Genomic DNA, 27,643 nt, shown 5'->3' with positions numbered 1-27,643 from the left:
TTTAAGAGAATACATATTTTGTGAGCAATAGTGTTTATACTGTATATCACACTGTCTATTTCTAAATAGTGGTGTATCTCAATGCTGCAGCTCTTAAACTCTATATTAATCCAGCTGCGGCTTCCTCCTAGGGTTATTGATAGATCCACTTATTAATATTACTACACAAAATAAAATACAGTGAAATGAGAGCTGCAAAAAAAAAAAAAAAAATTAATACATTTTAGGGGGGTTGTATTGTTAAGATCATTAAAATAGACCCCAAAGTCTTTGTGTAGTTTCGTATTTCACAGGACATCTTGCCTGTCATACATCATTTAAACTGTTTGTCTTGTACATCAGTTTCTGAACACAGCCTAAAATTAAATAATAAAACCTTGACAGTTTCATAGCAGCCAAAAAAGGCTGTTCTACAGCCCGGAAGGGTGATCCAATTTCAACAGTATCACCCATCACATTCAAAACAAATGCATAAATCAATTGAGATATCCAGATCAATTCCATCTGACTACCCTTCAATACTTACCCTAGAGTGGTTAATACAGCTGCAGGAGAGGTAGATTCCATTTATTTTCCTGAACGTTTAAACATAAGGATTAAAAACATTACACCTGACATTTGGATCGTTTGCAACCTGCAAAGTATCTCTAGATTTCTAGATTTTGCAGAGGGGAGGGGAGAAAGCTGTGGAGGAGAATAATAGCTCAACAACACTTTAAAAACCAAAACCAATCCACTCAGAGAAAATGGTTCAATCCATTAAATTCCATCAGCTCCATTTGGCACTTGGTTTGCAAAAGTACAAAAGATTATTCATAGATTATTCATCGATTATACAACCACATTGATGTGTTATGTGAAGGCTCAAAAGCAATTGCCAGCTTTTACAAACAGTCCTACAAGGCAATATGGAAAAACATGACATTTAACCAGGGAATTGATTTAATTGAGAAAATGTTAAAAAAAAGAAATACTGTAAAATCTTCCTATCAGGCATTGGCAGGGTGGTTGGATTTTACAATAACTGTGTCAAAGTTATTATTAGCAGTTTCACCGCAGGTACTATGCAATATTGAAAATCTGCATCTTCCTGTTGGATGTCCATGTCTGTCACAATAGGCAGACAGCAGGTCCACTAAAGATCTTACAGTAGGTGCCACATTGTCACTTGTTTCTTATTACAGTTACACAAACACTGTGTTGTGTTAATGTGACTATGAGTTCAGGAGCTGTTCCTCAGTGCTAATGTCCTGCCATAGAGATCTGTAATGTAGGCGAGATCAGCCAAAGTGTCTTTTTGTTAGTGAGCTCCAGCACCATCTAGTGCAGACAAATGGATTACCAGAAAAGCCATTGGCTGATCTAGACTGTATTATTATGTCTATGGCATGCAACTAAAACTGAAGAACAGCTCCTAAACACAGCTTTATAAAAAAAAAATGAAAACACAGTATTTGGAAAATTGGGATAAGAACAACTAAGAATGATTGCAAACATCCTATAAAGGTAAAGGAACAGTAATGACGTTACACTGTACACAAAATACCGTATTGTTATGGCAAATTTACCTTATTATAGACTTAATAAAACTGTACTTGTAGATTAATTCTAGTGTATATTTCCATATTATTAAAGGTACATCATTTTTTGTAAAGGATTTACACTAACTAAACAACTTTTACTGTAATTTAAGAAAATCTCTAGAGCAAAGTAAACACATTGCACAGTCAACCCATGGAGGTTTTACACCTCATTGACAGTGTTATGGCAGACCTGACTGAAAATGGTATGGTGCTGAATTCAAAGATTCAGTTGTTAAACCCCCTTGGATTTCAAAGATAGCATTCATTATCATTGCAAAGTACACCATTGTATTTGCTTGCGATTGTAAGTCGCCCTGGATAAGGGCGTCTGCTAAGAAATAAATAATAATAATAATAATAATAATAAGGAACATTTAACATCGTGCTTTATCATTTAAAAGCCATTTGACTTTTAAAATATTTAAGCAATGTAAAACTAAAAGAAACTCATCATACTCTTAGCATTTCTTTCCACACATGATCTGAATATTTAACACAACAAACTGGATTGGATTTCTGTCAGTGCAACAAGTATATTACATATCAACTCTGTGTTTAAATCCGCCAGCTACTCTGCCAATTATATATACCTAGTATTAGTCTACACTAAAATTTCCATCTTTGTCAGGCACAAAATGGTCTTTCTCTCCTTTCTACAGCAAACAACACATTGAACTTATTTCAATAAACTTGGGGCTCTTAACCTAATGAGCAATTTCTTCTTTCAAAAAAGTCAACAATCACGTGCAACCAAATAAATCAATATTCAAAATAAATAGTAGGGTCTTCAAATTCTTTAAAAAAGATGCATTTACAAGGCCTGATGTGTAAATGGTCTGTTTTTCCATTGTTATTTCCCTACAGTGAACCCACGGGTGAAGTATCCCATCTTTATCATTATACCATTATAGACCTACACATAAACAAAACAAAAAGTAAAAAGCCCACCTTCTTAAGGACTATTGTATTCAAGACACAGCCAACTCTGCAGAACCGGTAAATAAAGACCAAAGAAAAAGTAGCCGCTTGTGGGTTGTGGATATCAATGACTGTTTTGTCCTTGGTGAAGCAGCATGCAGTTCACCCCGATTTCAATACTTCAGTGTGACTCTTCTTGCAAAAAAAGTTGGACAGCTCTGCTGTCAACTGTACTGTATTTTAGAATGGCAGGCAGTTCCGTTAGTTAAGCAAGTTAAACAATAAATAATATAAGCAGTACAATTATATTGTGTCGGCTTCACTGTGGGGTTATTACAGTGAACTTGGTTTTGGTCCACGATGCACCATGATTTAAATACTACAGATGATCAGTTTAACTATTGAGAATTGCAAGACATATGCAGTAATAGTTTCAGAATAGCATTCAACCTACACTATTCTTTCTCTCCCATCCCTGTTGTTGACTTATGGCCAAGCAAATTCTCAAACATGAATGCACATAACCCCAACAGTATTGCTGACAGATTGCAAACAGGAAACCTTATAATATTGTAGCAAAAAACTAAATAAAAAGGTCCACTATCACTGTATATTTTTTTAATATACTGTGTTTTTAAACATAGGTGTAATTATTGTGATAAACAAACACATTTCGTCGATATACTGGCCAGTATGTTGCAATTCAAGTTTCAGAAAATGTAATAAGTCTAGTTCCTTGTGTGTCCCATGCATGATGCATTATTCCATTAGCAAGACATTCCAGCATTTCGGAGACACTGCAACGTGGACACATATGACGGATCAAATGTCTGTCAATTAAGTATCATTTCAGTTATAGAAATCCAACGCATCAATCCCAACACAGAAAGCGAGCCGAAAACGATGTACTACAGACTGGCATGCAATATCAAATAGGTTTAGCCAACATCATCATTTCCTCAATAATTAACCTTTTCAATATGTCACGTGGTAACCAAAAACAGCAGTGTGGAGTAGTGGTTAGAGCTCTGGATTCCAGACCAGAGGGTCGTGGGTTCAATACCCGGTGGGGGGCGCAGCTGCTGTACCCTTGCGCAAGGTACTTTACCTAGATTGCTCCAGATAAAATTCGTCATTTAGTGTTTTGGTGGGGGGGGAAAAAAACTTACCAAAAAAGCAACATTTGTGCCATTGACAACTAGCTTTAAAAAAATTTTAAAAAAAAATAAAACATAGATAGGTATACCAATAATATTACTGTTTTTTAACCACAGATATTTTGACCAGTAAAGCTTTTCAGCCTTCAAAGTTAACAATAACATTTCAAAAACACAAGCATTGACACGCATCATTCCACACAAAGAAAAATAAAACTTGTTGTTGTTTTTACCTTGCACAAGCAAACTTTAAATTTCCACACAACCAAGTTATAGTCTTGAGACTTTCACTCTTCCTTCAAGCCTTGACTTTACTAAGGAGAGTTTATCGGAGCAGTCCCCGCCAGTCCCTTCTCCAGGACAGCTGTTGCTGACGCAAGGGTGTCTTGAGTGAAACCTGAGAATTACTTCAGGTAGAATCATCACTTCGTTCAAACTTTCTGACACTTACGATCTGCCACGGCTGGAGCGGCAGCCAGGCAGCAGAGACCGTTCTAATTAGATATTAACTTGCCAGCTAGGATAGCACAGGGGGTATCGTGATGAGTGATACAGTAACGGTACCAACTTTGGAGAGGTCGTTTGACTTAACGTGAAGTTACTTCATCAATGTATTTTTTTCTTTTTTAAGTTACAGCAGAAGTAGGCTGGGGGGGGGGGGGGAGCATTACAAATGTAAAAACGACTGTATTATACTGTAACGTATAGTTAATTTACTGCAGTATGTCATTTTGAACGGGCTGTATTTTTTTAGACCTAACTTTTTTAAATAATTAAGGATAACTTCATTACGTTAGTGAGTTTCCCTATCCTAACAACAATAAAATACATAGGACTGTCTATGACTTCTTAAAACAGTCACTTTTCGCGTCCGTGCTACGTTCTTATGCTGGCTAAAACTTCAGTTCTCCTGGCATTGGGCTCGTGAAGTCGCAATGCATGAGACCCGTGCTTTGGCAATGGTTAAGGTTTCTCATGTGATTTGATGTTGAAGGCAGCCTTCCCATTTTGGCGGTTTGCCTTAAAGACATAACCTGTTGTGGTATTTTAGTCAAATACGTTTTACCTTTGAAATTAAATTCGAACGCTGGCAAACAGACTACGTGTTGAAAATATGTTTCATGAAAAACACATCCAGTTCAGTTACCAGAGCAGAGGTGTTTCAAAACATTAGTAGTAGTAGTAGCAGTAGTAATAGTAGTCGTAGTAGCCCTGCTACTGCAGTGGAATTCAACGTTTAAGCAGTCATATAAGCTGTATAGCACAGGACAGTATAACTACGTGCAAAATCGCTTGTATCGCTTTAAAAAAACAGCAGAACATTCATATAAGTATTGATAACATGTTATAACTGTAGAACTGTGAAAATGATGTTGTTTAATATATGTCATTGCAGTTAATGGCTGGGTCACAGTTGGTGTTATTGCGAAATCGCAATATTAATATTATCATTTCTCAATGAAGGGCTGTCTATCTTTACCAAACTTCTCAAGGATTTTTGTATTACAATAAATTCGTGTTGTGAGGTGCAGCAGTGCTACATAATACAAAGAATAAAGAAAAAGTTATTGGGTAGTTCAATGGACATGGGCCCTCGCTTGCTGCAGCGGTGGACTAAATAATTACTATGTATGCATTACAGAGTTCATATGTCTTAATAACCTCCCTTATAAGCCCTGTGTGAAATATAGTGCTAAGGATTTGAAACATACTGTATCCATTTTCACTTCTCTACAATAGGCTGCCTGTGCAGAAAATTGGTACCACCCTTTTGAATCATTATCAGGTCACAGCATCACTTGCACTGGCAACACAATGGGTTTGGAACAAATATAGCTCAATGGCATAGCTAATGTTCAATGGTACAGCAATGGATTGTCAGGGTGTATTTGTTCATTCCATGATTGGTACAGTGTGTCAAAAAGCATACGTGAAGCACTGTGATGCCATTTTACCAACTGCTGGTAACCCATTGCAGTTGTCCTTACTGTATACCTTACTCCTTTGTATAGGACCATTGCATTTCCATCGTGAATGATCTGACTCAGTAGTATTTTAATAAAAAAAACAAAAATATTATCTCATGTAGGTTTTTGTTATTATTATTATTATTATTATTATTATTATTATTATTATTATTATTATTATTATTATTATTATTATTAGTATTATTATTAATTACAATAAGTACAATTATTAAAAAAAAAAAAAAAAAACGTTAGAGAAATCCAAATTCATAAAAAAAAAAAAATTAAAAAAAATACAGAACCCATCTCACAGTGAGTGTCTCATTGGCTCTGACGCTCCCGCAGGTTATGAGGACAAAATCGGTAGGGACCTTAGCCTGCTGGTCAGAGCTCATGCAGACACGTGCAAGGCTGGTCTTTGTCCTCCAGGGGCTAGTATCAGAGAACGATCACTTAACCTGTTCTCCTGAGCTGATTTGGGGAGTTCCTGAGGTGATTGCCTAAAACATTCAGTTCTTTACCACTTTGCTTGTTTTGTTATAAGAACAGCAGTTCCATAATTCCACGGGACGTCTTGCTTTTTGTTTCTCTGCATGTTTCTGTGGTAAACGTAGGCCCTACCGCTAGCTGCAATGAGCCCTGCTGATACAGATTAAGCAGCTGAGGAGAAACTGAATACAGCAGCAGATTCCGGACGCTGATAATGTTGCCATATTTTGACATAATGAGCAGACATTTTCTTGGAAGGCAGAAGTATCATTGCACACTCCCTGAGTCAATCTCTTCCTACACCAAACTGCTGCTCAGGAATCTCTGTCACACTTTAGTTCAGGCTCAAACACCTCCAGATATGTTTATTGAAGGTAATTACCCTTATTAGCAGTGGTACTGTTTATCACAGTGCAATTATAGTGACACATTTAGATCTAACATGTTACAACCATGATGTAATCAAATATTGGAAGAAGGCTTGGGTGAACAGAGCATTCAATTCAAACAACTTGAGATTTAAAAACATTTTATAACCAGAAGCTTTGACTTGCTTGTTTGGTGTATGGTCTCGCTTTTGCACTCTGATACCTCAAAGCTTGCATTTTCAATGTATTTTTAATTAATTTTTTATTTAACCTTTATTTTAACCAGGACAGTCCCGTTAAGATTAAAATCTCTTTTACCAGGTCAAGAAGGTGGCATATAATCCAAAAAAGCACACAAATTCAAATGAGCACAACCAATACAAACAATTTAATCAGACAAAAACAGGTCTCGGCTACGTAGATTTAAATCCTTTGTTTGAACTCCTTTAAAGGGATCAAGACAGTAAATTTCAGTTCTTCCTGAAGTTTATTCAAAGACCAAGGAGCTAGAAAATTGAAAGCCTAGCAAGTGAAAAACAGAGAACAGTCTGACATCTAAAAGTAATTAACAATGTGTTCAGATAATCTGAGGTTTTGCTAATGATAGCCTTATAAATAATTATGTACCAATTATGCATAATTGAATTTCTCAGCCGGCATTGAAATATATAGGCAGTTTGACTGGAACCCCCCCCCCCCCCAAAAAAAACATGGTTTAAATTTTCCTTGAAAAGATTGAAAGGAATTTGAAGATAATCGACTGGCTCAATCTGGGCTTGATTATTATGCATTCCTCACCTGCAAGTGTATTATCACCTGCCTGAAAATGTTCTTTGAACTCTGATTGGCTGAACCACATTCCAAGCAGTGCTGTGATTGGAACTCATCACTATCATTGTGTTAAAGTTCTTTAATGGGACATTTTACAAATGTTGTGAGACTCTTCAAGGTGTGCGTTGTTGTGAAATAATCTCAGTGAAACATCTAAAAAGTAGTGCAATTCCAGTCCTATGTTTATCAGTGGTAGTCTGACATAACCAACTGACATGCCGAAAGCGTTTCATGAAATCCTATGATAAATGTTAGTGAAACATGTGTGCTGCTTTGTAACAAGAGTACAAAATATAAACGAGAATATAAATCTGATTATATTACGAATAGCGTAAACATTCAGAGTGGTTTTAATTGCAAGAACTGAGATATTGTGTGTGTGTTTTTTGTTGTTTTTTGTTTTTTTTTTATCTACAGGTCTCGTCTAAAGATGCTTGGACCTGTGCTGCTCTTCAGTTCTAGTTGCTTGCCATAGGCATACAGTATGTAATGTCGAATAGATCAGCTTTATATTAGTAAGGGCTTCTAGTGCAGAGCTTTGTATTGCAAGGATTACAGCAGGCTATTGGTATCCAAATGAACCATTCACTAGATCTCATATAAATTCAATACTAGGGAATTGCGTGCTAGTATATTTATAATGCTATTGCATGAATTACACTTACAGTATAAAAAAGTTGTGTGTGAATAACCCGTTTAGGTTTTGGTATTGTGGCTGCCCTTTAAATTCTTCTGTATATTTGAGAGGCTGATTTGTAACAAAGAATACTTTACACAGAATGTAATCATGAACCTTGGGTTAATGAATAGATCAAAGACAGACGTTCTGTAACAGTGGTTTATTAATTGAGGTTTCTTGCACAGCAATGTAGTCATTTGATTAGCTGTGCTCTGGTCCATTTTAATAACTTGAGACAAACACAAATCCCAGAGCAACTAAATGAAAAAACTCCACGAAGATCCCTGTGGCTGACTTGGAATTGGGAATAGTATGAGTTTGCAAGTGATTGAATATCTTCTTAGAAAACATACATGGATTATTCACGGATTACAGATTTGATTGAAGTGAGACCTAAATCTGTTTGGCAGAAGTAGCAAGTATCTTAAATTACAATACAAGGGGAAAGAGAATATAATGGATATATCACTAGCACCCTCTAGTGTTAATATGGAAATATTCAGTATATATACTATGCTGGACAAAGAGAAATACTGTAGGGTACGGGACACACCCAGTAATGTACAGGACTGGCATTAAGTCACTTGGCTAATGGTACATCCTTACATTCTGTGCCTTAGGTAGAGTGGTACATTTTGGGCATGGCACATAATAAGCCACTGGAATTACAATAAAGGAAAAATTGCCCTAAAGAGTGCTGTTGATGCCTATATATGCATGTCACCTGGTTAATATACTTTAGGCAGCTCTAAAGCTGTGTGTTTGAGGCCACGGCTAATTCCTTCAGGGTTCTGCTTGGTCCCATCTGGTGCCTGACCAGTAGGGGTCTCTGTGGCGTGGTAATGCAAACCATCCCAGAGGAACTCCCTATCGACAACTCAGAGCGGCCAGGATTTGAGCCTGCAAGCTCCTGCAGAGTTTTAGGAGTTGTCAACAGCTTACAAAGGTGATAAAAGATATGACATAGATCATAGCAAAATATAAATGAATACATATGAATAATAAAACAAACAAAAGACGCAATTATTAAATAGACGGAACTGGGTACATTTTGCATGTTTTTATTTCATAAACTGGATGTACTTTATATTATGTGATTATAACGATGTTAAAGGTAATCATTTATTTTTATTCTGATTTTTATTTTTTAATTACAATAGATTTAACATAACTTGAAAGAAATCTATTGAGAATAATGAGCTGTCATATACCTTTTTCTGTATATTAATCAATTAAACCAGCCACTGTACGACATTTCATAGATTTTTATTTTTTTCTAAGTAGCTATCTTGAACATATAATTCCATTTAATCCATTAAGCTTTTCAAATATAGCTGAACATAATTAAATCACTCACCATGCTAAACGCGGTAAACAGGAGTAAAACCCAAATTAAAACACTTCCAGGTTTTTTCATGTTCATCCTCGTGTAAGTCTTTCTTTTCTGCACGCTTTCCAGTTCTCTGCACTTTGCATTGATGCTCAGATACTGCAGCTATGTTCCATTGCCGTGCAGGTGAGTAGAAGTCACCTCCTGGCACTGCCCCAGGGCCCTTCAAAAGATGAAGCGATAATTACACTGGATTATCACTGGTGTGCTTCTGTTTTACTTTACTCTGAAGCATTAAGAAAAAAAAAAAACATGTATAGTAATTTATTTTGCATTGCCTCATTAAGATACAATTAAGAGCATCACGCACGGGTGGTAGTTCATGCTAAGCGTTCCCAAAAGCTGTTTCCTCTATCAATTTAGTAGCATTCAAATGTATCTGAATTTTAGTACTGGGTGGAAACCATCAGTTCTGAACCCAATCTAGCATTACTGGACTGAATGGGATGACTATTTGAAGGCATGCATTTAATACTAGCAACAATACAGACAAATATCTGAATAACCCCGTATCTTAAATAACAAGTGCATCAGCACTGTGCAAATCTTTTTTTTTTTTTCTTAGCTGACACCCTTATCCAGGGCAACTTACAATTGTTACAAGATATCACATTATTTTTACATACAATTACATTATTTTTTACACATTATCTTTACATACAATTACCCATTTATACAGTTGGGTTTTTACTGGAGCAATCTAGGTAAAGTACCTTGCTCAAGGGTACAGCAGCAGTGTCCCCAACCTGGGATTGAACCCAGGACTCTCCTGTCAAGAGTCCAAAAATTAAGAAATGTGAGTTGCTAAGCAACAAATGTACTTGCTTTGATAAAAGACTAAGCAGTTTCAAATGACATTTTCTTTTTAAATGATTATTGCCCCCTGGCCTTCTATGATGTTTGCTGTCCTTCTGCACGCGTCTCATTGCAATTACTCAAATATTGTGCTTTTGTATTTTTGATAAGTCTGTATCAAGGGGCTTGACCATAAGTTCAAGAACTGCTCATCAGTTTTAATTGCATTCTATATATAAATGCAGTCTAGATCAGCCACAGTGTATGTTAGTAAGCCCCAGAATCATTTGTAAAACAAGGACCACTGCAATGTTTTTTTTTTATTATTTTTATTATTATTTTAAAGCATTTTATCCCAGCGCAAAGTTATCAAAAGCATTCCCCCCAAGAAGGCAAATATAAGTTCACCGAAGTTGTTTCTTATTAGTTTTGTAATATTTACAGCAGTTTCATTCTTTTCAGAAACCACTTTCAGGTTCCAATTTTGAATATTGGTAAGTAAAAGAAAAGCTTTGAAAACTGAAGTCTAAATGCATTTAAACTGCAATTGCTCTCTAGCACTACAACAACCTTGCCCCCATGTGGTAGTAATCTAGAATAGCTACCCAATAATGACAGTTCTGTCTCCATTGCTTGATAGATCTAGGGTGGGTTCAGGTCAGAAACAATATGAGGCGGTTGTGGGGTGTTGTGAATGGCCAATGTGACATCAAAGTCCCAGAGCCAGATCAACAGTCCCATATTTATAGAGAGAGAGAGAGAGTTGGTAGCGGGTGCAGTATGAAGACTTCCATTGCTAGGTTGTATTGATGAAGGCAATAAAAAAAAGTTCTGGTGCCAAACTGCAACTTTGACCCAAATATTGATGGAATAATAGTTTCTGTCGTTCCCAGAACAATTCTAATCTGCCAAAAACATTTACATGCATTGCTTGCATATGGTGACATTATCAGCTTGAAGCATATGGAAGAAGGTGAAAATCTTATGACACCAGTGTATTTTTTCTAACATTTTGTTCTACATTCCAACAATTGTACAGATTTTAGGGTTTTTTGTCCTCTAGGGGACAGTAGGATGTAGGTTATCCTCTACATCCTTCGCCTCGATAGACCAAACCTGCCCCCAGATGTGAGCCAGCGAAGGATCATTCTTTTGTTTCAATGCTAGGTTCACATCTCAGTCCCAGAATTTCATGATATCGAGCGGAGCTAAAGTAGCTTCAGCACTGGGGGCCTCAGTAACCTGCCCCCGCAGGTCACACTGAGTCCCAATCCCCTTTCCCTTACATTTGACAGACTTTGAAGTTTCCCCCAACAAACCCCAGCCTTGTTTCATTGACATTCCTTACCACTTCGATCTCTTTTTGGTTTTTTTTTATACTGTACCACTGTGCTGTACTGAAATTACTATTACTAGGCTATAATTAAATTACTATTGTACTGTGCAATACTGTGCAATAATGGTTTATTACAAATAAAAGAAAACAAAAACTCTCAAAAAGAGATTTTTCATGAAAAATTGTGTTCAGAACTTTGTTTATTAATTTATTAATAATGTGACTCTCATTAATCAGTTTTGTCCTGATCGCTGCATTTACTTCCTTTGCCTTGCATGCAAAAGAACATAAAAGTATAACTTACAACAATTATTACTGTGTGCTCAGCTGTCTGTTAAAGACCCTATTGGCACAGCCGGTTAGCGAATACGGTGATCAGGCGATCAGCGTGCATGTGCCAAGACAACAAAGCCTGTAAGTAAAGGTATAAACCACGACAGGCCGTGCAGTTCCCATTATATATACCTGTGAGGGCAATTTAACCACCCCAGAAGTGGTATATATCATTGTAACCGCACAGCCCGAAGTGGATTATACCATTTATAACACGGCTACCTGTCATTTGGGGGATGAAAAATAATTAAAACACATTTTAAATTAAGACAAAACCATTATGTATACAAGCTGTTTGTGATGGTGGTCCACTATGAAAGGCGCTATATAAAATAAAGATTGATTGGTTGATCTGCAGTGTAATGTAGTCCCAATTTGAATTCAATTTAATTTATTGTTCGCTTTTTAAAAATAAATTGCACATTTCCGTTTATTGTGAATTTCTGTATCGAAAGTGGCATCTCACTAGAAACTAGAGGACTGAGCGCACGCTGATGATGGGCGGAGTTTCAAATGACACGAGGAAGTAAGGGGAAAAGCTGTTCTCACGTCCAAGTTGTGCCAGATTAAGGCACCAATCCGATCGTGGTGTCAGGGGACAGTGCCTCGATTCCCTGCAGACACTTCAAGTCCAGGCTGGTAATTCGGAGGGTGGTGTCTGGCCTTGTCTTTACCTGCTTTTTCTAAAAGTTTTCATGACTGATGTTCTTGTTGGTTTTAAACTCGCTGTCAGCAGAGATGTTAAAACTTCTAAAATTAAAATATCTATTTAGTCCAGCTCAGTGTTATAAAACTGGAGATTGAATACTGGTCCCCAGTTGAACTTCTTGCACTGGCATAAAATTCCCTTATGTTGTTGAGATTTTGTTTTACTTATATCCTTAAAATGAATGTCCATATTTTTTTTCTTTAAGCCAGTCTAAGTACATTAACAGCCCATGCTGTAGTTTATTTTAGTGTTTTTTCAATCTTTGTTTTCTTCTATTTCATTTAGCTGTTCCTCATCTACTGTTATGTGTCTACTCTTGACAGTTGCTGGTGCACTTATTTTATTTGTATTTTTTTCAGGTGGTCTGCTGTCTGCACTCAGAAAGTTGGTGTTGTACCAGTTATCTGGAGTTTCATCCCCAAATATATTAAAGGAAAGAGGTAGAATGACTCATTTTTGGCAGTGGTTTTGTAACTAATAACAAATAAAATGGCAGTTTGTCATGGAATTTAACTGTCCGCCAGGAAGCAGAACCAAGTAGCAAGAAGGCATTGAAAACTAAAGGTCAATAGCTGAAATAGGCCAACAGAGGGCAGACCATACCTTTTATTTATATATATATATATATACAGACGTGCTCAAATTTGTTGGTACCCCTCCACAAAAAACGAAGAATGCACAATTTTCTCTGAAATAACTTGAAACTGACAAAAGTAATTGGCATCCACCATTGTTTATTCCATATTTAATAGAAATCAGACTTTGCTTTTGATTTTTTATTCAACATAATATTGTAAATAATAAAACAAATGAAAATGGCATGGACAAAAATGATGGGACCCCTAACCTAATATTTTGTTGCACAACCTTTAGAGGCAATCACTGCAATCAAACGTTTTCTGTAGCTCTCAATGAGACTTCTGCACCTGTTAACAGGTAGTTTGGCCCACTCTTCCTGAGCAAACTGCTCCAGCTGTCTCAGGTTTGATGGGTGCCTTCTCCAGACTGCAAGTTTCAGCTCTTTCCATAGATGTTCGATAGGATTCAGATCAGGACTCATAGAAGGCCACTTCAGAATAGTCCAATGTTTTGTTCTTATCCATTCTTGGGTGCTTTTAGCTGTGTGTTTTGGGTCATTATCCTGTTGGAGGACCCATGACCTGCGACTGAGACAGAGCTTTCTGACACTGGGCAGTACGTTTCGCTCCAGAATGCCTTGATAGTCTTGAGATTTCATTGTGCCCTGCACAGATTCAAGGCACCCTGTGCCAGGCGCAGCAAAGCAGCCCCAAAACATAACCAAGCCTCCTCCATGTTTCACTGTAGGTATGGTGTTCTTTTCTTTGAAAGCTTCATTTTTTCATCTGTGAACATAGAGCTGATGTGACTTGCCAAAAAGCTCCAGTTTTGACTCATCTGTCCAAAGGATATTCTCCCAGAAGGATTGTGGCTTGTCAATATGCATTTTAGCAAATTCCAGTCTGGCTTTTTTATATTTTTCTGTCAAAAGTGGAGTCCTCCTGGGTCTTCTTCCATGGAGCCCACTTTCGCTCAAAAAGCGACGGATGGTGCAATCAGAAACTGACGTACCTTCACCTTGGAGTTCAGCTTGTATCTTTTTGGCAGTTATCCTTGGTTCTTTTTCTACCATTCGCACTATCCTTCTGTTCAATCTGGGGTCGATTTTCCTCTTGCGGCCGCGCCCAGGGAGGTTGGCTACAGTTCCATGAACCTTAAACTTCTTAATAATATTTGCAACTGTTGTCACAGGAACATGAAGCTGCTTGGAGATGGTCTTGTAGCCTTTACCTTTACCATGCTTGTCTATTATTTTCTTTCTGATCTCCTCAGACAACTCTCTTCTTTGCTTTCTTTGGTCCATGTTCAGTGTGGTGCACACAATGATACCAAACAGCACAGTGACTACTTTTCTCCATTTAAATAGGCTGAATGACTGATTACAAGATTGGAGACATGTGTGATACTAATTAAAGAAACTAATTAGTTTGAAATATCACTATAATCCAATTATTTATTATCTTTTCTAAGGGGTACCAACAAATGTGTCCAGGCCATTTTAGAATATCTTTGTAGAATAAGCAATAATTCATCTCTTTTCACAGCTTCTTTGCTTTATTCTATGACATACCAAAGGCATGCAAGTATACATGATAAAATAGCTTTTAATTTCATCACTTTTCAGGAGGAATGAAGCATTATTTCAATGATCTGTAAGGGTACCAACAAATTTGAGCACGTCTGTATATATATATATATATATATATATATATATATATATATATATAAAGAAGGGTTTTGCAAGGAATGCATAGATCACAAAATAATTTGCAAGATTTTTTTTTTTTTTCAATGACAGCAAGAATTATGCAAGCTTTGTGCAAGGGCTGCATGGAATCAGTCCTTATCGTTGTATCATACTTGCATGGGCTTTGTTTTACACTTAAATGAATGGTCTTGCATGTCTTGCTTGATGCTAGCAAGATCCCTTTGTTCTTTTTGGTCACATAATGCCAGGTGGAATCTTATACAGAAATATGATATTACAGAAAAAAAAGGTAAGTGTGACACATACAAAATAAATAACATTTAAACTGAAGTTAGACTGCATTTGAAAATACTGAAATATTGTTTTCTACTGATGCTATATATCAAGATATGATATGATAGAAGATATGATAGAAGTCTTCCATGATTAGCATTGTCTCCTCAGTGCAAATCGGTCCTAGCCTGCCTCTGAATGCCTACCCTGTGTGACAGTGGCATCTGTTTGCCTTGACTTTTCAGGAGTGCACTGTGATTTCAGTCAGGACACTGACTGCCTGCACAGCATAATGCACATCCACTCCACTGTGCTGTTCAACAGTGTGATCTGTGTGGATTTTAACTTCACATCATTATTAGAAAATAATGAGGTACCATTTTAAAACACTACTTACAAGCCCCTTTTGACTTGTTTATTTCAGGGAATAAACTTCCAAATCCAAGTACATTAATTACATTGCAGTTACACTGTACTAAAATGTTTGTTACATTTAACATGTAAATGCATGGGCAGCAGTGTGGAGTAGTGGTTAGGGCTCTGGGCTCTTAAGCAGAGGGTCGTGGGTTCAATCCCCGGTAGGGGACACTGCTGTTGTACCTTTGAGCAAGGTACTTTACTTAGATTGCTCCAGTAAAAACCCAACTGTATAAATGGGTAATTGTATGTAAAAATAATGTGATATCTTGTAACAATTGTAAGTCGCCCTGGATAAGGGCGTCTGCTAAGAAATAAATAATAATAATGTTGTTAATGTATGGAGTTCAATAATCACAATCACAGTGCTGCACTCGTGTACTACATGTTAGTGAAAGATACAGTGTAACTTAGTTAGTGTTAGGTAGTGATTTTCAAGTGTATCCATTTTTGGGTTTAGTAACTTTAGTGGGTGTGTTTTGCCTTTCCTCTGGAAATACTAATTATTATTTGGAGTGAGGAGCTTTGAGAACGATGTGTAAACTATTAAAAATGACAGGTAGACAAAGCAGTATTGTTGTTGATAATTAGTATCAAGCCTCTGTATCCCAGATTACAACATGTACGCCATTCAAAACGCTAAACGTCACAGAAGATCTAATGAGTCCTTGTGCAGTCAGAAGATGACAGCTGCATTGGGGACATCTGAAAGACGTCAATCCGTAGGCACTCAACACCAGCAATAAACACAAAGACTAGCAAGCACACCCCCTTCTTATAAAGTGCCCTACATACTATAACTTACTGAACTAGTGTTGTGGACTAATCCCAAACTAAAGATCAAAAAGTTCAAATATAAAATTGCATTTTCCCAAATTAATCAGCCACGGGAGACACATTTGCTCACAAGTGTGTGGTACATATTGCATGTGTCCTTGGGTGTATCCTAGCTTTTTTTTCTCCCCCAGGCACCTGTGGAGCATCCATTCTCAGTCTGTGTAATCTGTATTCTCAGTGCCCAGAAGACTTCCTAGAAACTGAAATGAAATATTGAAAGGGACTGCAGGAATAAAATCACTAGATCCTGTGAAGCAGTGGCATTCCATTTTTTTTTTTTTTTATCCAAAGTTTAACCTTTAAAAGTGTTCTAAAATTATCTGCCATGACAGGCTAGGACAGAGTTGTCATTCAAAGTATTCAGCAGATCTCCACTCTCTTCTCCCCCCTCCTCTCCCTCTCCCTCTCCCTCTCCCTCTCCCTCTCCCTCCCCAGCATAGTCTCAGTTTTCTTGTGATTGTCCTACAACGAAAGGTCAAACAAACTTAGTACATGGCTGCAGGTCAGACACAGCGCATCAAGACCACCCATCTGTTCAAGGTGTCCATTTACAAGCTTGTTTTCCATGTTGTAAGCCATAGCCTATACAAGGTCATTGTCTCAGATTAATGACACTGTCCAATTTACAATTTCTAGGCCAACAAAGAAACATATGTAGCACATGCTTTTTCCCCAGAAATGAGCTGGCCATGATACGGTCTATTTCATATATATATATATATATATATATATATATATATATATATATATATATATATATATAAATGGCTACCCTGATGTATTCTGTTATATTTCAGGTGGGCTAGATCTGGTAGTAGGTGATCAGTTGGCAGGTGCTTCCTAATATTTCGTGTGGTGGCACACGACAGACACTACTTATCAAATACACTTGGAAGCTGTTTGTAATGTTAAAATCTAATACAAGGGTTGGGATTAGTTTGGATTTGCTTTTCTTGAGTTCACCACTTACTATGAAAGGCTTATCTTGTGCTTGCCTGTTGTATCTTGTGTCCAGTAGTTCATTTATCTGTACACAAGATATAACGCAGTAAGAGCCAGTTAAAAAGTGGTAATGCTTCATTTTAAAATCCCATTATTAACAATGTCATTTCTGAACTACTGAAGGTTGACCCATCCACATGTCCTTAAACACAATCCAAACTTACTGTTTGCAACTTCATACATAAATTGTGATTTTTTTTCTCCCACCTAAACAAAAACAGTTCATATATACATTTAAATAAATCTGGAAAAAACATAGCACAAGACATAGACAAACAGGACAGAAGTTCATGGGTACATATACATATGCTACAAACTGGTGATTAATTAATTATAGATATTACTCAACAGCTCAGTTTCAGCCTCCAAAATGTAATTATCCAGTGGAGAAAAATAAAAAGGTTTCCATGGCAGTTCTATAACAGCAGCTGTGTAAATCTGCGTGAGGCTGCAGGAGGTGTACTCTTGGCCAGAATAATCCCTAACAGAACAACAGGTCCCCAGCTGTCTATGTGCATTAGTTATTTATTCCTTTATCATGCAAGGAATGGTCTGTCTCAAATGAGAACGTCTGTCACTGGGTGAAACGGAGACTGAGAATGTGCTGGAAAAGACTAGAAAGTTTCCTAACACAAACCCATTAGTGCAGTAAGACTTCAATAAGAGGAAGAGCAAGATCCAAATTAACCCAAAGACAATGACTACGCAGGTTAGCTAGTGGAAGTGTGTTTATTTCACCACTCTGCGCATTAGGGCTTTTACTAGGTGAGTCATTGCAAACCTATATTTACAGGGCCAACAGGATTGAGTTTGCACTCCTTTTGGTTAGGGAGGGAAATCGTCTTGGTATAGTCCACTCTCCAACGCTCCCAAATGGTCAGGCACCCAGCGAGTCTAGGAATACAAACATGGGCCGGAAAAGGGCCAACTTTGGACACCCTTGAAATAGATTCCAATAAACTTGTTTCACATGAGACAAAATCAAGCAATTACTTCATTACACTGACACAAACATGTACGTACATATACAGTATATATAAACAGCTTAGTTCAGCTTCCAAAATATGAAATGACAATGCAGCAGAGAAGTAAAAAGGTTTGCATTCTTATAACAGCAGCTGTATAAAACTGTGTGAAACCCCATTTTGAAAATCCTAAAGTGTCCCAGTGGTAAAAAGATGGGTACTGAAATTCTAACAAGTCCCTTCTAAACCACATGGCCAGAACTAAATAATGTGATCCTGCATTCCTCATTAGCAGCTGAAGCTACTCTGAAGGGACAGTGATTAAAACCATCAGATTAAAATCCTTCCTGATGCCAGCTATTAGTTCTGGTCCCTAAATTAAAACCTCCTAAAAAAATGCTTGATTAAAAAAAAGAAACACTTTTTCGGTAGCAAGTAGAATAATTTTCTTTTAAGTGGGGATAGAGTTTCAAAAAAGAATGCCTATAAAATGATGATCAGTCCCTGGGCATTGTCCATTTTCTAATTTAACCATTACCTGTTGTGTATCTTTGAAAACTGTTTTTTAAACATTCAAACTTTATAAAAAATCACTTGGGCAGGCTGGTCGAGCTGCTAATGCGTGTGTATTTCAGTGGCCTGTCAAGTTGGAGGTGAGAGGAGTTGATGATAATAGACAATTGTCAAGTGGGGGGGGGACTGTGTTTAGACATTTTTCCTTTTATAGTATGTAGTGTTTGCTGCTCCAGTTGGTCAGCCCCTTCTTGTGTCAGAGATGGGTGGGTATAAGAGCTAAAGGAATGGGCTCAGTTCTTTGTCCCTTGTAGCTTTCTTTATCAAGACCTTTTCCTACCACTCTCCTTGGAAGAAATCCAGCACCATGGCCCCCAAGAAGCCTGAACCCAAGAAGGAGGAACCCAAGCCGGCCCCTCCCCCGGTACCAGTGGCACCCAAGGAGCCCGAGTTTGACCCAAAGAGCATCACTGTAAGTTTGACTGAGATACATCGGTTTTACATATATTTTAACCAATACCTTAATGAAGAGACTGAAGGGGGCAGATTCAATCTTTTGTGAGACTTGAGCTAGAGTAGCTGTCTCATATACCTAATATACAGCTACTTTTTCTTTACTAACTACAGGTATATACAAACCCTTTTTGAAGGATTGCATTGCTCCAGGACAAATTCTGCATCCTTTTTTTCACAAAGCAAAAATAAACATTTAATAACGCTTTAGTTACATAATTGTGTTGCTCATATACCGAGATCCTACTGAGCTACTGCAAGATGTGCTCCTAACTTTGTTTGTTTCAAACATAAGGTTTTTAGAGGTGAATTGTTTTCCATTGCCTGGGTAAAACATTAGGCTTTTGCATTAGTGAAGCTTATAGACAGAAAGTTATTTCAGAATTATAATTGGTGATTTTTTTAACAATCTAAAAAGCAATGAGAAACTGTACTTATCTGAGAATTTGGATTTACTGGTATTGCTTATGACAACTGCTTATTACAGTGGCACTTACGGGTGCTATAGAAAATGCAGTACAGGTACACCTTCTTGTATTTTTGTTTTGAAAGATATATTTATATGGCAATGTTGCATTTAATGCTTATACTGGCATTTTTTATGCCCTGTTCTTACTTTATGGGCCCTGAGAGGCATGCAAATAATTTAACAACATAAAATTTGCAAGAAACTAATCAGGCCAATACATTGACATGCTCAATCTCCTAATTTAGAGAGATAAATTAGGATGGATGAATGACAACCCTTTAAACTCTGAGCTGGAAAGTCAGCAATAAACCATAGTTTAATTTGAAGTTTTAACGTTGTACGTAGATCAAATGTCCTTCTCCGGTCCCTGAATGCAGCTTTACATGTTGATGTTGGAGAATTCCCTCCTTATTGTTCTAAATTAGCTGCAGTCTCCGGGAGATAAGGTTTCATATGAATCCAGCGCTGGGAGTGTGTTATTATTAGAAGTGTGTTATCAAGGAAGTGCGATGCCTAGCCCTGACCTTGACCGCATGTTTTGAAATAACTTACCCCCGCTCTGGATTCTCAGAAACCTGACACCAGCACCTCAAACTATTCTTCTTTTTGTTTTTGGCTGAAGAATAACGAAACCCAGCTGTCCTGTTCATACATCAGCTGGACTGGATACTTAAAACATTACATCATAAATTAAGAAGCGAGGAGCCTTACTTTGAAGCCATTCATTTAAAGACTGTGTTGAAGTGTATGGTGTAATCACCATTGTTAATGGATTTAGCTTGTATTATTATTTATTCCTTAGCAGACACCCTTATCCAGGGCGACTTACAATTGTTACAAGATATCACATTATTTTACATACAATTACCCATTTATACAGTTGGGTTTTTACTGGAGCAATCTCGGTAAAGTACCTTGCTCAAGGGTACAGCAGTAGTGCCCCCCACCTGGGATTAAACCCATGACCCTCTGGTCAAGAGTCCAGAGCCCTAACCACTACTCCACACTTGTAGAGTCTTAGTGTTGATGTTAAGGATGAGCTTTTGTGTGGTATCCTCAGTCTTCAGCCCAGGGATTGCACCCTTGTTCCCCTATAGGAACTTCTTACTGACACAACTCAAATACTTGTGGAGTGCTGAAACCTTAGTTTTGATTCTAGTTTCTGGTTCTTAGCACTATTCTTCTCACTTTTAGTGGATAATTCAAAATTAGGTAATGCTTTAGTTTGAGAATCTGTTATAAATAGTTGTATACATATTTTTTTTAACATTTCTGTAACATGATTTCAAAATTGTAATTCTTTGTTATTTTTTCCTATCTTTGTATCTAACTACTTATCCTAAACAAAAGTGTTACAATAAGTAGTGGTCACAATTGCCCCTATTCAAAGCATTAAATCCCTTTAATTAAATGGGGCTTCTACAGCACATCATATGAAGTTTGTTTTACATGTTTGCTTATTTGTTTCAGATTGAATACAATGGTGAGCAGATTGAGGGTAAGTTCTGTTAATGTTTTCTGATGGCTTTTCTGAACTTCCATAGTTTACATGCCTAAAACCAGTCACATCTAGATTCCTGCCTTATATATAATGTCTTTCCAAAACTACAATTACAGGCAATCAAGGTAATTTATAGAGAAATCTATTAAAATGTTTAAAAAGAAAAAAGAAAAAAAACATTCTATTTATTTGATCCAAGCTGCATCGATGCAGACATATAAAGAACCAAAGGTAGTAGAAACATCCAACAGTTCATCTTAGTGTCTTTATGTCGTTAAAAATATGAAAAAAAGTTTAATATTGTAACATATACAGGGGTCAGGGGTCAGGGGTGGTAGGTGCCAGCGCCTTTGTACAGCATTATCGGCAGTATGCTTCAGTGCCGGAGGACACGGGTTTGCGTCGCACCTCCGCCTCTGAGAAACCCCTGCCTGCGGAAACCGAGACCGTTGCAATCTTTAGTGAACTAAATGGCAGCACTCTTTTGATTTGCTGCTGTTTAGATCAAATGTAAAAATGTGAGAAACTGAATTATTAAAGAATGTAAGGGTAACATTGATGTAAAAACCTGTGTTTGAATAGAGACCAGAACGTCCTGTCTTTGCTTCCTTCCCGAATGCAAAGTGCGTATCAGAATGCTTTTCTTGGATATTAAAATATGAGACCGCTGAGGAAACCACAGAATACCATAGAGCGTGCAACAGAAGTGTACTCGCAGTAAACGTTTCCAGAGAAACTGTGCAAAGATTGACATATGAGGGTTGAAAAAACCCACCTGAGCCTAAATTGAATTCTGTTTAATTTATATTGCTTTCTTAATAAAATATCTTGATGCCTAAGTAGAGCTTAATAACTGTATTTCTTTTTTGAATACGTTCTAAAAAAACCCAAAAGATACATTTGTAGTAACCATGTCACACAAAGGACTATCAGTAGATGCCATTTTGGTTGCTAAGCAACGGATATGCGCCACACAAAAACCTTTAGATTAATGAGCCTTTATTAAAAAAAATGGCTAAATGTCTTCCTATTTTCATTCTGTGACTGAAAATTACGTAAATGAAAGATCATTGTACAACATCTCAAGTCACCTTACATGTGCCTCCCTCTCCTCGTGTGCTTGCAGACTTCAAGGAGGCTTTCATGCTGTTTGACCGAACCCCCACCGGCGAGAATAAAATATCCTACGCTCAGTGTGGAGAGGTCATGCGCGCTCTCGGACAGAACCCCACCAACGCCGAGGTCATGAAAGTGCTCGGCAGACCCAAAGCAGAAGGTGCGAGAGCGCAGGCATATTCACTGCAACACTGTATACTGGGAGCTTATTTCTTATATTTGATAGGTGGTTCATATATGTATGTGTATGTGTGTGTATATATATATATTAGGCTAGTATAAATACAGAAGTATACATGGGAGAAGGGGTTGGAGCATTCAGTGGCCTGTGTTGTGGACCACTCAGCGTTGTGGCGTCAGAGTGGTCCTGACCACTCTTTCACAGGACAGCGCATGGTTATTATTATTATTATTATTTATTTATTGGCAGACGCCCTTATCCAGGGCGACTTACAATTGTTACAAGATATCACATTATTTTTACATACAATTACCCATTTATACAGTTGGGTTTTTACTGGAGCAATCTAGGTAAAGGGTACAGCAGCAGTGTCCTCCACCAGGGATTGAACCCACAACCCTCTGTTCAAGAGTTCAGAGCCCTAACCACTATTCCACACTGCTGTCTCAACTTTAACCACACTCAAGCATCCCTTATAAAGTCCAGAGCCCTAACCAAACTGCTTGACATGTATTACTGTGAGTTAAGTATTAGGAAAAGAAAATAGTCTAAAGCAAAATTCACACTAAAACTCTAAAATCTGAATATAACAGCGGCAGCCTGAGTGGTCCGTACCACCTCGCAGTACACAAGACACTGTACCATAGTTCTGCTCCAGTGGTCCGGACCACTATGACATCAGAGCGCTGTGTGGTCCGGACCAATGGCCACAGAATGCTGCAACCCATACTGCATGATGGTAATGTTAGAATGGAATTAAATATATAGCTAAATATAGCTGGAATATAAAAAGGATACAATACGTCTCGCGGTGAAATCGGCTAATAAGCTTGTTTGTGTTGCTTGGACAGAGATGAACGTGAAGATGATGGATTTCGAGACCTTCCTCCCCATACTGCAGCACGTCTCAAAGTCCAAGGACCGGGGGACCATGGAGGACTTCATTGAGGGTCTCAGAGTCTTTGACAAGGAGGGCAACGGCACCGTTATGGGCGCTGAGCTCCGCCACGTCCTCGCCACACTTGGTACATAGGGCGGTTTTTAAAAAAAATTATAGTTTGGGAAAAAATGGTGAGGTGTGTAAATGAGACCGCAATACCCACTTAAGATACACCATACAGTTAACAAAAAAGCATTTACTGAAGTTATACGGAATAGTATTATGAATTGTGGGTATTATGGGATAGTTCTTTGTAGCATCATTACTGTTTGTAATGAGGTTAACCCTTTATCTACCATTCAGGTGAGAAAATGTCAGAAAATGAAGTGGAACTACTGATGGCTGGTCACGAAGATGCCAATGGTTGCATTAACTACGAAGGTAAAGATCGAAGGCACACACCAGCATTATTTTACTAACTCCCTTTATTTTCTTTCTTTAATTTATCTTTGCAGTTATAATTGTATTCATAGTGTAGCGTGCACGGGGGAGGGCAGCAGCAGAGCTGGTAGGTGACGTAATCACACACGAAGACATGAGCCCGATATATGCTCCTTGCAAAAGCGGCCGGCTCTTTTGTACAGCGGTATCGGCGCTATGCTTTGGTGCGAGAGGACCCGGGTTCGCGCCCTCCGCCTGTGTGTGGATTGCCTCGCCCTGTGTGATGTGCCTACCTGTGTTAAGCGAGATCGCTACAATATTATCAGTAGTGCCATTAACCTTATTTGCAAATGTGAATTCTAAAAACATGTTTGCATTTCTTTTTCAGCTTTCGTCAAACACATCATGTCTGGTTGAAACTACACTTGCAAAGTAAGTGCACTGTCTTGTGTCTAACCCAGGTGAAATGTTGTACTAGTCTCTACTTGGGAAAGTTGAAGACTTTATCCCTCATAAAAGTTTTGCAGTTCTACTATACTTTTTCCATGATTATTGATTTACCATAGTTTACCCTGGTTTGACATGTGTATTCATATGCTTTACCATACTTTGCTATTTACAATTCTTACCTATGCTTTACCATGCTTTCATTGTGCTTTATTACACTTTTACTTTGGGAAACCTTTATAAGGGATGCTTGAGTGTGGTTAAAGTTGAGATAGCAATGTGGAGTAGTGGTTAGGGCTCTGAACTCTTGACCAGAGGGTCGTGGGTTCAATCCCAGGTGGGGGACACTGCTGCTGTACCCTTGAGCAAAGTACTTTACCTAGACTGCTCCAGTAAAAACCCAACTGTATAAATGGGTAATTGTATGTTAAAAATAATGTGATATCTTGTAAAAATTGAAAGTTGCCCTGGATAAGGGCGTCTGCTAAAAAATTAATAATAATAAAGTTCTAATAGTCCCTTGCCAAATTTAATAAAACATTGAGACTAGCAATAATTATGAAATATAAAACAACAAATGTTTCTCTTTTTTAGGAACTTGAAGAGAGAACCATCTAAAACCCAGACTTCAATGAAAGCTGTTCCAGTTCAAGACCCGAAACATTTACTAACAAAATCAAAAAACGAAGGTAGTCATGAGATCAACAATGTAGCGCACCCTGCACCATGCGCACAGTATTTTTTGTGTAAAAAGACTTGTATAAAAAAAAAAATGTGTTCCGTTGTCTGATGTTTTATTAATTTCTTTTCTGTGTCGTTTCATCAATTAAAGTGGACAAAATAAAAGTGGATTATCTTTTTTATTTATAGTCAAACTCTGTCCTGGGGACCCCCTGTGTCTTCTCGTATTCATTCCAACCAAGCTCTCAATTACTTAACTATACCTTTAATTATTATTTGTTTAGCTAGCAGACGCCTTTATCCAAGGCAACTTACAGTCTAGGGTGTGTGAACTGTGCATCAGCTGCAGAGTCACTTGTAATTACATCTCACCAGGAAGACGGAGCACAAGGAGGTTAAGTGACTTGCTCAGGGTCACACAATGAGTCAGTGGCTGAGGTGGGATTTAAACCGGGGACCTTCTGGTTACAAGCCCTGTTCGTTAACCGCTGGACCACACAGCCTTAATTGAACTAAGAAATTGCAGTTGCGGTTGAAGTTACTTATCAAATGTTAAAGCTAACTTGAAATATGCAACTGTTCAAGAGCTGAAAACAAGTGAAAACATTGAATTAAGCAAATGATCAGTTCAATTAAGGGTCTAGTTAAGTAATTGAGAGCTCGGTTGGAATGAAAACCAGCAGACACGGAGGACCGAGTTTGAGAAAGGAATGAAAATGAAGTTCATTGTTCTTTTAAACAGTGTTTGGGAGGATGTTATCAGTCAGCCCAGGGGATTTTAATGATTTCTTTATGCAGAACAATGTCAACAGGCTTGCCTTTCAGACATGAAAGTATTGTCAAAACCATTTTACATTAAAAAAAATAAAAAGATTATAATTAGGTTTTCCGATACTAGGTTTTAAACCACCTTGATAGAAAACCACGGTTTATCTTATAAATACAGAAAGAACAGATGACTACTTGTTTTGTGGCTAGTTCTAAAATACATGTTTTTGCAGCTGTTGGCTTCCTCTTTAGCCCACCACCCCCTTAACAGGGCAGAGTCTCCCCAGGGCCCTAAAGCCCTCTGGAATTAAAAGAAGCAGCGTCCACTGACATCAGCAGCTCTGGAACTCTCTGATGCTATTGAGGAATTTCTTACAAATGGAGAAGGCCTATATACGTTTCTGATACCTGATCCAGGGACAATAGGGATGTCCTTTTATAGGTTGGGTGTTTGACACTCAGAAGGACAAAAATAACATCCTCTCTCTGCCATTGCACTCAAGGGCTTTGCCTTATCTATGATGAAGAGCTGGATTGCTGTCATGGCTGGATTCTTAAAGCAGTGTGTGCAGTTACAGTACAGCCCTTAAAGACATAGCTGTGCTGAACACGGCTGGTTTCACAGACCATGAGTAGAAATGATCCCTGCCAGCGATCACAGATGTGCCCATTCCCCAATTAGGTAATGAAAATAAAGCAGAATCGTTTGTTTGGTGGAGGAGTTTGGAGGCGAGTGTTTACACAGTGCATGCGTGCATTGTGAGTGCGTGTGTGCGTGCGTCATGCATGCGTGTGTTGTGCGTGTGTGCGTCGTGCATCGTGGGGGCGTGCGTCGTGTGTGCATGCTTCCTGAGTGTGTGCGTGGATTAGGTACAATAGTCCAAGATCTAACTAACCCAGTCAGAGTCTGTATAGTTTTTTAATGTATCACCAGCACCATCGTCACTGGCTCCCTTTATTTTGTTTTTACACATTAATCCTTATATTAGATGTTTTAAATACCCAGCTGTAGGACACAGCAATTCACAGCACATACACTGTTTCACTGAGCTCTTATTTAGCAATGTACCTGTTGCTGATTTTCATTGCCTCTGGTCTGCCAAGCCTGTGATCCATCCCCTCAGGAGTGAAGTGACAGCTGTAGCTCAGTGTGTGTGTGTGGTGTGTGTCAGTGTGTATGTGTGTGTGGGAGAGGGGCTTTGTGTGGTGTGTCAGTGTGTATATGAGTGTGTTAGTTCAGCCCACGTGTGTCCCTGTGACAGTGAGACCATTGTAACATTGTACTGTGAAAGCATTAGCTCTTAAGACTGAGGGGAGATCTCATTATTTAAAGAGGCTTGATTCCATTTACAAAGCACACTCTTTAAATTTACTCCAGTCTTTAATTAACTCCTCCTTTTTTAAAGCTAAAACAGCTGTTCATTTTATATAACTTGAAACAAACAAGTTTGAACTGAAAGAGAGAGAGAGAGAGAGAAAAGGAGAGAGAGAGAGAGAGAGAGAGAGAGAGAGAGATATTGTGTTGAGACAGAGAGTCATGTAGGAGTTCTGCTGCTGCCAGATCTATTAAGTGAACAGGAAGTTTTATTTGGCAAAGCTGTAAAATAAAAGAACCCTAGCAAATGGATATTATCTCAACCAAATGTTCAATTAAAACATGAATCAACCACAGGGAATTAGATCAGTGGTAATAAACCTTTTTTAAACAGCGCGTCTGATTTTTGTATATGATGTATGTACTTCCCGAAAATGAGAATGAAGTCTTGGAAACAGCAAAATCAACAGCACAACAATAAA

The 27,643-nt window shown here is 38.0% G+C and overlaps 2 protein-coding genes across 2 annotated transcripts in view; one reads left to right on the top strand and one right to left on the bottom strand.

Annotated features, from left to right (window-relative positions):
• LOC117434819 (sodium channel protein type 4 subunit alpha B) overlaps positions 1-4,090 on the bottom strand; it is a 54,142-nt gene extending 50,052 nt beyond the window's left edge. Inside the window, exon 1 of the mRNA XM_059003091.1 lies at positions 3,892-4,090. The gene's annotated coding sequence lies outside the window, so the exon portion shown is untranslated. The remainder of the gene's footprint in view (positions 1-3,891) is intronic.
• A 15,054-nt stretch (positions 4,091-19,144) lies between these two features.
• Positions 19,145-25,243, top strand: LOC117434585 (myosin light chain 4). Its single transcript, XM_034057167.3, has 7 exons — positions 19,145-19,321; positions 21,302-21,329; positions 22,459-22,608; positions 23,481-23,654; positions 23,873-23,950; positions 24,339-24,382; positions 24,992-25,243. Exons 1-6 carry the CDS (start codon positions 19,217-19,219, stop codon positions 24,365-24,367), a joined length of 564 nt encoding a protein of 187 aa, XP_033913058.1. The 5' UTR covers positions 19,145-19,216; the 3' UTR covers positions 24,368-24,382; positions 24,992-25,243.
• Positions 25,244-27,643: the final 2,400 nt, after the last annotated feature.

Source organism: Acipenser ruthenus, chromosome 28 (genome assembly GCF_902713425.1).
Source record: "Acipenser ruthenus chromosome 28, fAciRut3.2 maternal haplotype, whole genome shotgun sequence".
Lineage (NCBI taxonomy): Eukaryota > Metazoa > Chordata > Actinopteri > Acipenseriformes > Acipenseridae > Acipenser > Acipenser ruthenus.
The sequence above is the reverse complement of the archived record's forward strand: the minus strand, read 5'-3'. Positions and strand labels throughout refer to the sequence as shown.

Bases quoted from the DNA above. Each gene is read 5' to 3' on its own strand.
- LOC117434585 (XM_034057167.3), top strand. From the start codon at position 19,217: ATGGCCCCCAAGAAGCCTGAACCCAAGAAGGAGGAACCCAAGCCGGCC. The intron at 21,330-22,458 runs GTAAGTTCTGTT...GTGTGCTTGCAG, and splicing joins CAATGGTGAGCAGATTGAGG to ACTTCAAGGAGGCTTTCATG. The intron at 23,951-24,338 runs GTAAAGATCGAA...TTTCTTTTTCAG, and splicing joins TGGTTGCATTAACTACGAAG to CTTTCGTCAAACACATCATG.